Source organism: Schistocerca nitens, chromosome 1 (assembly GCF_023898315.1).
Source record: "Schistocerca nitens isolate TAMUIC-IGC-003100 chromosome 1, iqSchNite1.1, whole genome shotgun sequence".
NCBI lineage: Eukaryota > Metazoa > Arthropoda > Insecta > Orthoptera > Acrididae > Schistocerca > Schistocerca nitens.
Window position 1 is genome coordinate 938,375,448 of NC_064614.1, and position 12,845 is coordinate 938,388,292.

General features: G+C 46.8%; 1 protein-coding gene across 1 annotated transcript in view; it reads left to right on the forward strand.

The window, feature by feature from the left end:
• The window catches only part of LOC126194010 (uncharacterized), a 595,904-nt gene that overhangs the window by 151,741 nt on the left and 431,318 nt on the right, over positions 1 to 12,845 (forward strand). Inside the window, exon 4 of the mRNA XM_049932733.1 lies at positions 448 to 913. Coding sequence (XP_049788690.1) covers positions 448 to 913 — 466 coding nt within the window. The remainder of the gene's footprint in view (positions 1 to 447; positions 914 to 12,845) is intronic.

Sequence of the window (12,845 nt, forward strand, 5' to 3'; positions counted from 1 at the left end):
CGAGGCGATGGATCGGCCGCCAGGCAGCCCGTGACAGAGCACTTCATCACTGGCCTCCAAGAAGCCCTGATCTTATCCCCTGCGATTTTTTCTTATGGGGGTATGTTAACGATATGGTGTTTCGGCCACCTCTCCCAGCCACCATTGTGGATTTGAAACGGGAAATAACAGCAGCTATCCAAACTGTTATGCCTGATATGCTACAAAGAGTGTGGAACGAGTTGGAGTATCGGGTTGATATTGCTCGTGTGTCTGGAGGGGGCCATATTGAACATCTCTGAACTTGTTTTTGAGTGAAAAAAAACCTTTTTAAATACTCTTTGTAATGATGTATAACAGAAGGTTATATTATGTTTCTTTCATTAAATACACATTTTTAAAGTTGTGATATTCTTTTTGAATCACCCTGTATTATAATTGAAGGTGCGAATGTTTTGGAATGCGCAGGTGGGATGGCGCCGCCGCAGCAGCGTTCCGGACGCGGGCCGCTCGGACAACACGTCGGCCGACGACGAAGACGATGACGACGACGACGACGTCGGCGCCGACGAGGGCGGCGAGGAGCGCGCGCGCTCGACGACGCTGCCCCGCAGCCTGGCGCCGCCGGGGGCGGGGGCGGGGCCGGCGCCGGCCACGTCCAACTCCCTACCGCGGCTGCCGCCCTCGCTGGCCGGCATGCACAAGGCCCACAGCGTGCACCACCTGCTGCAGGCGGCCGGCGGCGGGCACGTCAAGTCTGCGCGCTACCGCCCCCCGGGCTTCGTCAGCCGGCCCGCGTCCACCTCCGTGTCGGCGGGCCCGCCCCCCAAACGCGCCGTCTCCGCCCCCGGGCTGCACCAGCCGCAGCCCGCCCCCCGCGCCAACGCGCCGGCCAGGCGCCGCCCCCAGCCGCCCACGTCGCTGCTGCCCTCCGGTGAGTCTCGTGCCCGTGGCTACTGGTCCAGGTGGAGGGATAGCGTCTTCTTTCTCTGCGCCCAGCTATTACACCCTCTGGTATCTGCTCACCGCTTGGTGGAGCACGCACTACGTCAACGCGGAGTCGAAACACAACCCAGTTCGGCGTCAGCGTTTCTGAATGTCTGCAATCGCATCAGCTGATTTCGTGTCAGCTGTGTACAATAAAATCAATGGATTAAGGCCGGCCGATTGTATGAAGATTATTTTTAATTAGCACAAAACCTGAACTCGGATCAAGTTGAACTCAGACATCAGCATTGTAGAGCTGTTAAGAACTGGAATGAACTGTGACTAGCAAAATTTTGTGGAATCGATCAAGTCCAGTTACAGTCACCATGTCATTACATGGTGTGAACACAACAGAGGAACTATTTCATTTTGCGATTAAATACGAGCTGCCAAGAAGAAAATAACGAAGAAATTGTTAATATTACCACATTGCTGGAGTTTAAAGTAATTTTCTATCTGCAATATTAGGTTAAAGAGGATATCGGCGCTGTAAATAATGACTGCAGACAGCAGTCACACCTTAATCTTACGAATACTGAATATTGTGACGACATAAATTTATGAAACATATTGTACCCGTAATTCGATTTTAAACGGTTTTTTTCTTTTTCTTTACGTTTCATCCGCCAGTGAGAGTCGCCTATTGGCGTAACAACGTGTTTACAGTAATTCTTCCTATGCCTAGCATAAAACAGTGTATTTTATACTGGAGTACTTACACAGAAAAACTATCTATTTAACGATTCTGTGTGCACCATAGGGCTTTACGCTGAAATTTATTCTTCTTCAAGTCCTACCTGACATCTTGTAGAGCATCTCAGAAGTAGTGCTTCAAGGGCTTCCTCGACAGTTTTGCGCAATTATTCATTAGTCTTGTAACGATGTTGAGCCACGTGGGACTCGATTATTCGTCAAAATGAATTGTCTGGCGTGTTAAGGTCTGGGCTTCGTGGTAGTCATTTAAGCGGGGCTGGAGATCTTGCTGAAGCACGCCCTACCCAATCATCAAAAAACTCACACAAAAGCGAAAAATGAAGTCGCGTACTTCTGTAACCATACGTGATGAATTTGTCTTTGAGCTTAATTATTAACCACATTTGCAACAAGCCAATATAAGCGTTTCAATTGAAATACTCTTAAAAAGTTATGGTGGGAACAGTATCGTGATCACATCGTGGCACATATCATAACTGGGCGGTTTCTTTTCCAGCTCGTGCACGTAATCGAATTTTTGTTAGACCAGAAAACTGCATTTCTCCTTTGTCGACTGCGATATACCGTACATCTGAATATAACACTCTTGATCGAGACCACACATTTGAAACCCGTGACAACAAATTACTATAGGCTGTAACTAGCTGCTCCTTGTCGTTTTCAGATAATTCATCACACACATCGGTCTAAATCTTTCCATTTTCAAATATTTTTTGATTTAGTCATGTGTTGTTGTTGTTGTTAAGTGCTTTAGTTGAAGTTTTATCTTCTTTCAACGAAGAGAGATCTTGCGAAAATCTTGGTCAGAACTGAAGGATTGGAAGTGTTTCTATTTTAATTCCGGGCCAGTGTGCCCCAGACATTAAAAAAATTGAAATCCTGATGTACGTGGACATTTACTTTTTTTTTTTTGTGTACTGAGCAGAGTCGTTGACTTGCTCGATACGTGCAGTGAACTTGCGTCACTGCTAAAGTGATAGGAATTGGTCTGATATTTAAATTTTTACCGTCAGATTGACTGTTTCAAAAGCAATGTAGTTGAGAACAGTGATCAAAAACGGGCAAGATTTCGACTCTGCAGTCAGTGATTTCAGAATGACGAGCTTATTCGATATGGCTGAGCTTCAGAGAGCTTGATTAAAAGTATCAGATAACCTTAAAACTGCACGACCTTTTGACAACTTGTGAAGTGTCTGTGTGTGTGTGTGTGTGTGTGTGTGTGTGTGTGTGTGTGCGCGCACGCACCTGAGTAACGTTCAGTTTTCATGCATTCTTGTTTTTCTATTATATCAAATTGGAAGACCGGAAGACGACTGCAAATTATTTTGCGTCGTTGTTCGTGTTCCCTCTCCAGTTGATCTTATGTTACCTGCGGACGACTGAAACAGTCTTTATCTGAGGAATATACTGTGTCGTGTCAACATGAATGTACGAAATGTATAGAACGAATGCGATTTCAAGCACTATCAGACAGAGTGAAATTATTTTTTTCGCGTGTTATTGGCCGTGGAAAAGCGCACGTCAGTGCAGTCTATAATATTCGTTAAATGTGTTGGTTCGGAATCTTAATTTTTTTTAGACTTTTTAAGAAAGTTTTTTTCTATTTAAAATTGTTGTTTCCTAAAATAGAAACGTCTTTTACGAGCGCTTCTTCTGCGAAGGCCGATATTACTAGGCGGCATAATATTAAAATCCGTCTGTCAAGAGCCCAGAGACTTCACTTGTCTAGAAGTTCTACATCTTATTGTTCGGTAATGAGCCATTGAAGACAACGTGTTCCGTACCTGAAACCACTCAGCAAACTTCCAAACAATTTCTCAAAGTTTCTCAGTAGAGTTCACCACATATTTGTCTAGCGCAGTGCCATCTCATTTAGCACAACAGCGTACTCGTCATGCTCAATTTCATTTTCAGATCAGTAGAAAAGGCTTTTAGTTTGTATACGAAAACTGAGTTATTCTAAGAACCCTCAAAGTTCGCAAACTGAGGCACGAGATGAAAGGGAGCCACAGGACACACAGTGGCGGAGAGGCAGCGACTTTACCGTAATTTGCATCTCAGTAGGCAGCTTCTGAGGAGCCATTCTACGGGCTTGATGGCCAGTAAGTGATGGCTGACTTCAAAGGGAGCGAGCGTCACCAAGCATCTCGCTCTGCATTAAGAGAAAGCGCCCACTGCCTTCGGTCAGACAGAGCAAAATTACGGCAATTATACGTGCGACTGTTTTGGCGATGTCGTCAAAAATCGAAAGTCTAGGCCCGTAATTTAGAAAAACTCAGCATTGTTAGAATCGTAAGCAAGAGAAAACATGCCATTGTTGCTGATGATGGGGCTGGGGGGTAGAAACATCTTGACGACTGGAACTTACGGAAAGATGATTGCGTGTTCAGTGGAGAAAGACGTACTTATCTATGTGTATAAAGGTACTAACGGATAGTCCTCCGTGATCACAGCGACACAAATTTGGCGTCATCGGTCTTTTGACAGGTCTGATTTATCCCTCCGTCCGTCCCTGGTAGCTGAGTGGTCAGCGCGACGGAATGTCGTACCTAACGGCCCGGGCTCGTTTCCGGAATGGGTCGGAGATTTTCTCCCCTCAGGGACTGGGTGTTGTGTTGTCCTAATCATCATCATTTCATCCCCATCGACGTGCAAGTCGCCGAAGTGGCGTCAACTCGAAAAACTGGCGCCAGGCGAACGGTCTACCCGGCGGGAGGCCGTATCCACACGACATTTCCATTTATTTATCCCTCCAAGACTTCGTCGGATGTGCCAGTATCTTCATTTCAGGCCAGTACTTACACCGGTAGTCCTCAGTTACTTGTGGGATATACAGTCACGTGACAAAACTCGTGGGATACCTCCTAATATAATGTCGGGCCTCCTTTTGCCCGGCGTACTTCAGCAACTAACTCTACGTAACGTGGACTCAACAAGTCGTTGGAAGTCCCCTGCAGAAATACTGAGCCGTCTTGCCCCTGCAGCCGTCCGTAATTGTGAAAGTGACGCCTTGTGCCCGATTTTTTGCACGAACTGACCTCTCGCTTCTGTACCACAAACGTTCGATGGGATTCATGTCGGGTGACCTTGGTGGCCAAAATCATCTGTTGGAATGGTCCAAAATGTTCTTCGAAACAATGACGAACAGTAGTGGACCGGTGACTTGACGCATTGTCATCCACAAAAATTCCATCCTCGTTTGTGGATACGAAGTCCACGAGTGGCAGCAAATGGTCTCCAAGTAGCAGAACATAACTAGGACCCAGTTCATTTCATGTAAACACAGCCCACACCATTATGGCGCCATCACCAGCTTGCTCAGTGCCTTGTTGACAACTCGGGTCGATGGCTTCCTGGGGTTTGCGCCACACTCAATCCCTATCGTCAGCTCTTACCAACTGAAATCAGGCAATGATTTTGCATGCGTCTAGAGTCCAACCGATATGGTCACAAGCCCAGGAGACGCGCAGGGAGTGATATCGGACTGTTAGCAAAGCCACTCGCGTCGGCCGTCTGCCACCATTGCCCTTTAACGCTAAAACACAACTCACTGCCCAAACGGATGCATTCGTCGTACTTCCTACATTGATTTCTGCGATTGTTTCAGACAATGTTGCTTGTCTGTTAGCACTGACAGCTATAAGCAAACGCCGCTGCTTGGTCATTATGTAGAGGGCCGTCGGCCACAGCGTTTCCGTGGTGAGAGTTAATTCCTGAAATGGAGTGTCTCATGCGTCTAGCTCCAAGTACCATTCCGCACTCGAAGTCTGTTAATTGCCGCCGTGCGGCTGTATTCACGTCGGTAACCTTTTCACACGAATCACCTGCGTACTAATGACAGCTCCGCCAATGCACTGCCCTTTCATATCTTGTGTACGCGATACTACCGCCATCTATAATGTTCATATCCCAATCAAAAATGGTTCAAATGGTTGATGATGATGATTAGTGTTGTTTAACGTCCCGTCGACAACGAGGTCATTAGACACGGAGCGCAAGCTCGGGTTAGGGAAAGATGGGGAAGGAAATCGGCCGTGCCCTTTCAAAGGAACCATCCCGGCATTCGCCTGAAACGATTTAGGGAAATCACGAAAAACCTAAATCAGGATGGCCGGAGACGGGATTGAACCGTCGTCCTCCCGAATGCGAGTCCAGTGTGCTAACCACTGCGCCACCTCGCTCGGTGGTTCAAATGGCTCTGAGCACTATGGGACTTAACAGCTGTGGTCATCAGTCCCCTAGAACTTAGAACTACTTAAACCTAACTAACCTAAGGACATCGCACAACACCCAGTCATCACGAGGCAGAGAAAATCACTGACCCCGCCGGGAATCGAACCCGGGAACCCGGGCGCGGCTTAGAACTACTTAAACCTAACTAACCTAAGGACATCGCACAACACCCAGTCATCACGAGGCAGAGAAAATCACTGACCCCGCCGGGAATCGAACCCGGGAACCCGGGCGCGGGAAGCGAGAACGCTACCGCACGACCACGAGCTGCGGACCATATCGCAATCCCAAGACTTTTGTCACCCCAGTGTATTCCAGTGCCTGTTCTCCGTTATAGCTTTTACGCTCTACGGCAGGGGCGGGCAGGAATCCTGCACATGTGCGGTGCACTTGCACGCGTGCAGTTAACAGGTGTTCCGCGTGCACACAGGGGCAAGCTGGCCACCCGCTTATCTCCCATACCCACCATACCTTCTGTCCGCTCCTTCCTCTGTAATGCTTTTTGTTTCCTAGCTTGCTTTATTGAGTGAATCAATAAGGTTAGTAGGAGTGCTTGAAAGAAATCATGGTTTGAAAGAGTACCTACTACCTACGATACGTTTTATTTAATTATCACAGGTGGAGTTTACAATACGTTTAATATCTGGAACAAAATTTCTACATACAGACAAACACAAACAGTTACGTAAATTTTCATCACTGATGTTTGCTCTTAACCGAGACTTATTAATTCAGCAAATGGTTTTTCAGCTCTCGCTATATTAAGCGCAGTCTTTTAAGTTGCAAATACCGCTGGGCTATTATTGTTGTCGTCCTGAAAACTTGAAAACAGTGCTCCATAAAATGTTAGATCAGTTAGATGAGAGACATGACGAGAGAAAGTCGCAGATCTCTCGTGACAACAGCAACTACGACAAATTCAAATGGCTCTGAGAACTATGGGACTTAACTGCTGTGGTCATCAGTCCCCTAGAACTTAGAACTACTTAAACCTAACTAACCTAAGGACATCACACACATCGATGCCCGAGGCAGGATTCGAACCTGCGACCATAGCGGTCGCGCGGTTCCAGACCAGTGCCTAGAACCGCTCGGCCACTTCGACCGGCCAACTACGACAGATTCATCTGGTATCGTCAGATCGGTCTTCTTAAGCTCAGTCAATTCCCCATCCGCTCAGAATCCGACAATAAATTGTACTCGTACTTGTGAAATTTATTATAATGGCCTTCAATACTAAACTTCCGTTGACCAGCGAGAATACTGCCACATATTAAACATTTCGAATTTTCACGTTTTTGCACAAAGAAAAAATGATTCTCCCATTACTTTTTAAAAGATAGCAAATCTCCACTTCTCCGTTTCTTGAAATACAACGTTCACTACATAGTGCTCGCTTCGCATCAACGTCCGCAGCTTAGCCTGGCACTACACTGCCGCATCCTGCCGGCTGTTGCCACTGCCCCGGTCGACGCCTGCACGCGAGCAGCACAAGTGCAGCGCTGTGCGCTCATGAGCCGCGTGCAACGTTTGCCCGCCCCTGCTCTACGGCTTCCTCTAGTCCCGAGTGATTTATTCCTTTATATCATAGCACATGTCCAAGCTTGTGTTTTACACATTCCGCATTTCAGACACCACTTCGATTCTCTTTTTTTTCCGGTTGTATAGAGAGTGGGAAAATAAAACTAGCCCGAAAAATATTTAGAATAAGACTAACGTGGGGTTGCCGCTTGTTAATGAACATCACAGAAGACGCTGGAAATGGCCACCTTTGACGTCAAAGCAGCACTGTGCTCGATTTATCAAGCTGTGAGGCACACGTAGCAGCTCTGCCTGAGGGACCGCAGCAGCAACGTTTTCAGCGATCTGCTGCACCTTTTCCAGTCTGTGAGGATTATTTGAGTACTCCTGACCATTCGTTTTGTACCACGGGTGAGAATCGCAGGGAGAGAGATGAGGTGATCGAGATGGCCAGGAGATTGCACTGCCTCTGCTGATTGACCCCTCGTCATCGAACCATCATGCACGCGTGACAAGCTTCTCAAGGCGCTGTGTGCTGTTGCTACCGGTTGCTGAAAGTATTCATCCAATCGTTCATCCAGTTGATCTACAGTTGGATTAAACAGTTTCTGCGCATACTGGCCAGCTTTAACAGCTTGGTCAAAAAATCCTATTACGATGCGGACACTAGAAACTGCGCACCGAACACGAATGTTGAGGTTATGAAACAGTTCTTCAGATTGCTGAAATGGATTTTTGTGACGAATAATGGCGCAAGTACTGTGAGTTCACGTACGTTGACAGGCTGAACCCTGTCTCATCTTACGAAATGGAAAACTGTGGATACGAAAGCTCTCATTCCACTCCCTTCACAAATCACCGGCAGACTACAACACGTCATAGTTCGTCTGAACATTTCAACTCATACACAACAGTATTTCCTATGATGGGCAGTGAAATCTGGTTTCGCAGGACAGAGCGGATCAGGTTGTGGAAAGGGGCGAAGGTCAATTACTGTTAGTTATGCAAGACCACACACAACTTTATTCCTTAAACTAATGCACAGTTTTCTCTTTAAAACAACAAAGATCAATTCACGGCTGAGGGCCCAAGTAACTTCTCCAGAATAACTTTAAATGATTGCTTTTAAAACACCAGGATTTAGAATAACGGCTGAAGGCCATACTTAAATAAAATTACGATATATTCTCGGCTAAAGGCCGAAATAATATTTCAGATCAGCTAAGGAAAGTCTTTAAAGCCAAGCATTTACAAATTCCGGCTAAAGGCCATATTAAGGAAAATTCAAGTTAATTGTTCGGCTGAAAGCCCAATTAAGAAAATTTTCTTTGCATAATAAAAGAGAGACTTTAAAGATAAGCCTTTACACAGTACAACAGAGAAACCTCTTAAGAAAACTTGAAGTATCTTGTCAGTTGAAGGCCCAAACAATTATTCAAGAATAATTGAAGATAACCATACGATAAACATCTACACAACACGGCTGAAGGCCGTTTCAAGAATTCAAAACAATTAAAGAGAAACCTTGCAGACAAGGATTTACATTTAAAGTCACAGATTCTGAAACAAACGCGACTGAAGGCCTGAATACAGAGCGACAAGAACTGTAACTGAAACACGGCTGAAGGCCTAATCTTAAAGTTGTTATGAAGTTCGGCTGAAGGCCATATACTAAACCAGGGCTTCACAACATACGTGCTCGCGGAGCAAGCTGTGAGCAGCAAGGCGCGAGCACGGAGCAGCGCGAGCACGCTACCCCCACTATTGGACCAGAGCGGAGAGTGGGGAGAGTCACGTGGGGTACACAACAGCTGCCGCCAGTCGATGTAAATCCGCGGCCACCTGCAGGGGTATCACTCACGAATTATTATTGCGACAAATGAAACAAATAAAGGAGAATGTACACGTGCCTCATAATTTTATTAGCTTAGTGTATGTCTCTACCATCTGTAGACACTGAAACTAAAGAATTCCACGACAATCCTATATTTTCAACACTTTCTTCAACACTACTTAAAATATCACCTCCGGTTGTAGTGTTCTTCATGGCTACTACATCGAGGAGCTCCTCCCTCACCTGAAGATCTCTATTAACACCTCTAATAAATATGGCAAGCTGCGCTGTTCCAGTGATATCAACACTTTCGTCTAGAGCTAGAGAATACGCCATAAAATCTTTACAGATATTTGCAAACTGGCTCTGGACGTCGTCTGCCATGTCCTGTATGCGACGCATAATGGTCATGTCAGATAATGGCACAATCCGAAACTGTTCAGCTTGAGATAGACACAAATGTTCCGCTGCAACTACAAAACCATCTTTTATTAAGTCGCCATCAGTGAAGGGGCGCAGGGATTTTGCTAAAAATAAAGCAATTTTGTAACTCACTCTGAGAGCTGCCTCAGTTGATTTTTCTTCGTCGTCCAGATCTTCTTCGGATAGCTTCCTTTTAAGTTTAATAACTTCCTGTGCACGATCTGGTCAATCACATTTTCCACGTCCATAGTCTTTCGCGTGGTACGACATATAATGTCGCTGCAAATTAAATTTCGTAAAAGAATTCAGCGTTTTGTGACATACTAATCATTTTGCAACACCATCTTTTTCAGTAAACAGATACAATTCCTCCCAATGGGGGTTGAACTGCGAAAGCATGGTTGGGGTTACACAACGGCGACTTCACATGATTCTTAACCAGCGAAGTGACTGTTACGACCTGATCGTAGTACTTTAAACGTTACACAGTCGACGCGAATTCAATAGGCACGCTGCGGCCGTATTCAAACGTGCGCGCGCATTTCCCCTCCCTCCCCTCCCCTCCCTCCCCACTCCGCGACCTTGCAGCTGCTCGCGAGCAGGTGCCTGAGCAGACGCGAGTACTCGTGCTCAAAACCGGCCACTTGTTAAGCCCTGTACTAAACATAAAACAGACAGTATTAATACACGACTGAAAGCTTGGCACAGTACCTGCGACCAAATAAAATGGCAATCACAGACAACAAACAGTGGTGCTCAGAAGTGTTTCAAGGGTCGGCCTGGGGAGGAAACTCTAACCACAGTGTAGGTGAGACAGACAGCCGAGCATAACACTAAACAATCGGGTTGCAGCACGACCTATGGACGGCTGACGAACGAACCAAACGCCCAATCAATTCCCTCCCACCCGACCAACAGCACGACAACCAAAGGTAGCAGCGAAGACGAGGATCGCAGCAGGATTATGTCTTAATAATTGGCGTATAAACGCAGTCAAGACACAATAAACTCTCAAAGAGAGAAGGAGAGCAACACCAAGCTGTCGAACTACACGCCGTGCCGGACAGCATCAACACGGCGGGGAAAACACTCTGCCGGTAAACTACCCTAACGACCAGGGCAGGTAACCGGAACGTTAACGGCAGCAAGGCAGAATATACCGCTGGTGCACTTTTTTTTTTCCTTTATTCAGTTTCGATTCCCCCTAAAGGGGGGCGGGCTGGCAGCAGCTCTTCAGCCAACAGAATTTGGTTTAAAAAGATGAAGATAATAAAAAATAATAACAGTTGGCGATAAAATCGTAGACTTAAAGGTAAAATGGCAGAAAATTCTGGAGCTTAAAACATAAAACACAGGGTTGATGATGCTAATAAAATACACAGGAAGCAGAAAAATAATAGACAGACAATTAAAAAACACGGCGACAGTCTGGGTTCTGTTCGCAAGAGATATAAAATGCACACCCAGCGACAGCATGATTTCTGTTCGCAACGCTGGAAAGACGCACAACACTGAACACTCACTTAAACACTGCACTAAAAAGTTGGCGCAAATATGACACACCACACCCGAGAGCAGGTGGGGGGGAAACTGGTCAGATGACGGAAAAAAAGGGGGGGAAGGAGAGGAAAAGTGAAGGGGGAGGGGGGAAAGGAGCCAATGGAAGATGAGGATCCATAAGAGGGGTGGGGGGTGCTGAGCAGACGTGCCAGGGAGTGGGGAAGGCAGAGGAGGGGGTTACAAAAGGACTCGGGGGGGGGGGGGGGAGAGAAAGGAGATAGGGAGAGGGTGCTGGTGCACTTCACTAATAAATTATAATCATTTCAAAGGTTAAACACCATTCAGGGAGACGGCTGCAAAATTCTACCGACTCCAACACACCATCACGTTGCTGCTTCCGGAGACAGCCCAGGATGCAACAACCACCAATTAACGAAGAGATGTCACAACAGTTGAGCTTTGATGACAGGTTCACTGATTACTCAACTCCAGTATGCAGGTGCTGCGGGAGACGAACTTAGCAGTTCTCGCAGCTAGTGCCACACAACTCCGACCGCGCGTGCACGCCACCAGCGACCCCGGTCTGATCACACGCCTCAGAGACTTCCTCGCTGCTCCGCCGCAACCGAACAACTGCCACACACACAGTGACACGGAAATATAACTGCCACACCAAAGAAGTTACAGCAGTACCAGTATCGGTAAACACTGCTGCTGCCACTGACGGAGGCAAGTGAGCAACTCGTTCAGATTGTAACAGAGGGAGCAATAAGCCGCCACTTATGGTGACGAAATGATCGAAAGGAGAAACGGCGTTAACGTGAGCCGACGACGGCACAGGCAGTTCTCCTGTTCATGAACACGGGGCAGTTCCGCGCCAGTTTTATAAATATTTGCAGTGTCTGTTTTATTTTACTCACCATATCTTTTTATACTTGACGAACATTAATAAAACCAACAAACTACAGGAACGGACTTCTGACGGGAAGTGAAGGAAAAAAGGTCCTACGAATACATGTCTGGAAATGGACGATGTGCGTGCAATGACAGTAAATCGTCCCGGAACACTGTACAGAGCTTCTTCGCGTCCACGTCACAACAGATGGGATTTCAGGTGATAGATATAGTAGCAGTTGTCATCTGGGATACACATAATCGTATATTGGCTTACACCGTCTTGGCGAGACACTTGCCTGGGGCTCGTACTGAGGGTTCGTCTCAATATCCTGAAGAACCCGGTTCTCCAAATGCGGCTTGCGCTCAGTCCGCCGCCTCCCTGTACGTTTTCGCGTTTCTGAAAGGACCAATGTTGTGTGTTGTGGTAAGTGTTTGTGAGGGTAGTTGTTTTGGTATAGCCGTGGTGCCTCTCGACCGCTATCTGCTTGGCCGTACACAAACCCCCATATCGGCTTCTTCCCTTCGTGAATACCGTACCATTCTGCTGCTGACAGTACGCTGCGTCAATCACACAGCCTGCAGCAAACAAGGAATACGCGGCACGTGGTCAGTGGAACTGTCATTCATCTATCGTGGCCGGATCCCCGGACATGTTGGTATCTGTGGAGACGAGGCGGCCGATATAGCGGCCAAGGCTGCAGTCTCTCTTCTTCAGCCTGCTGGTCGCATGGTTCCCTTCGCCGATCTACGGAGTGTT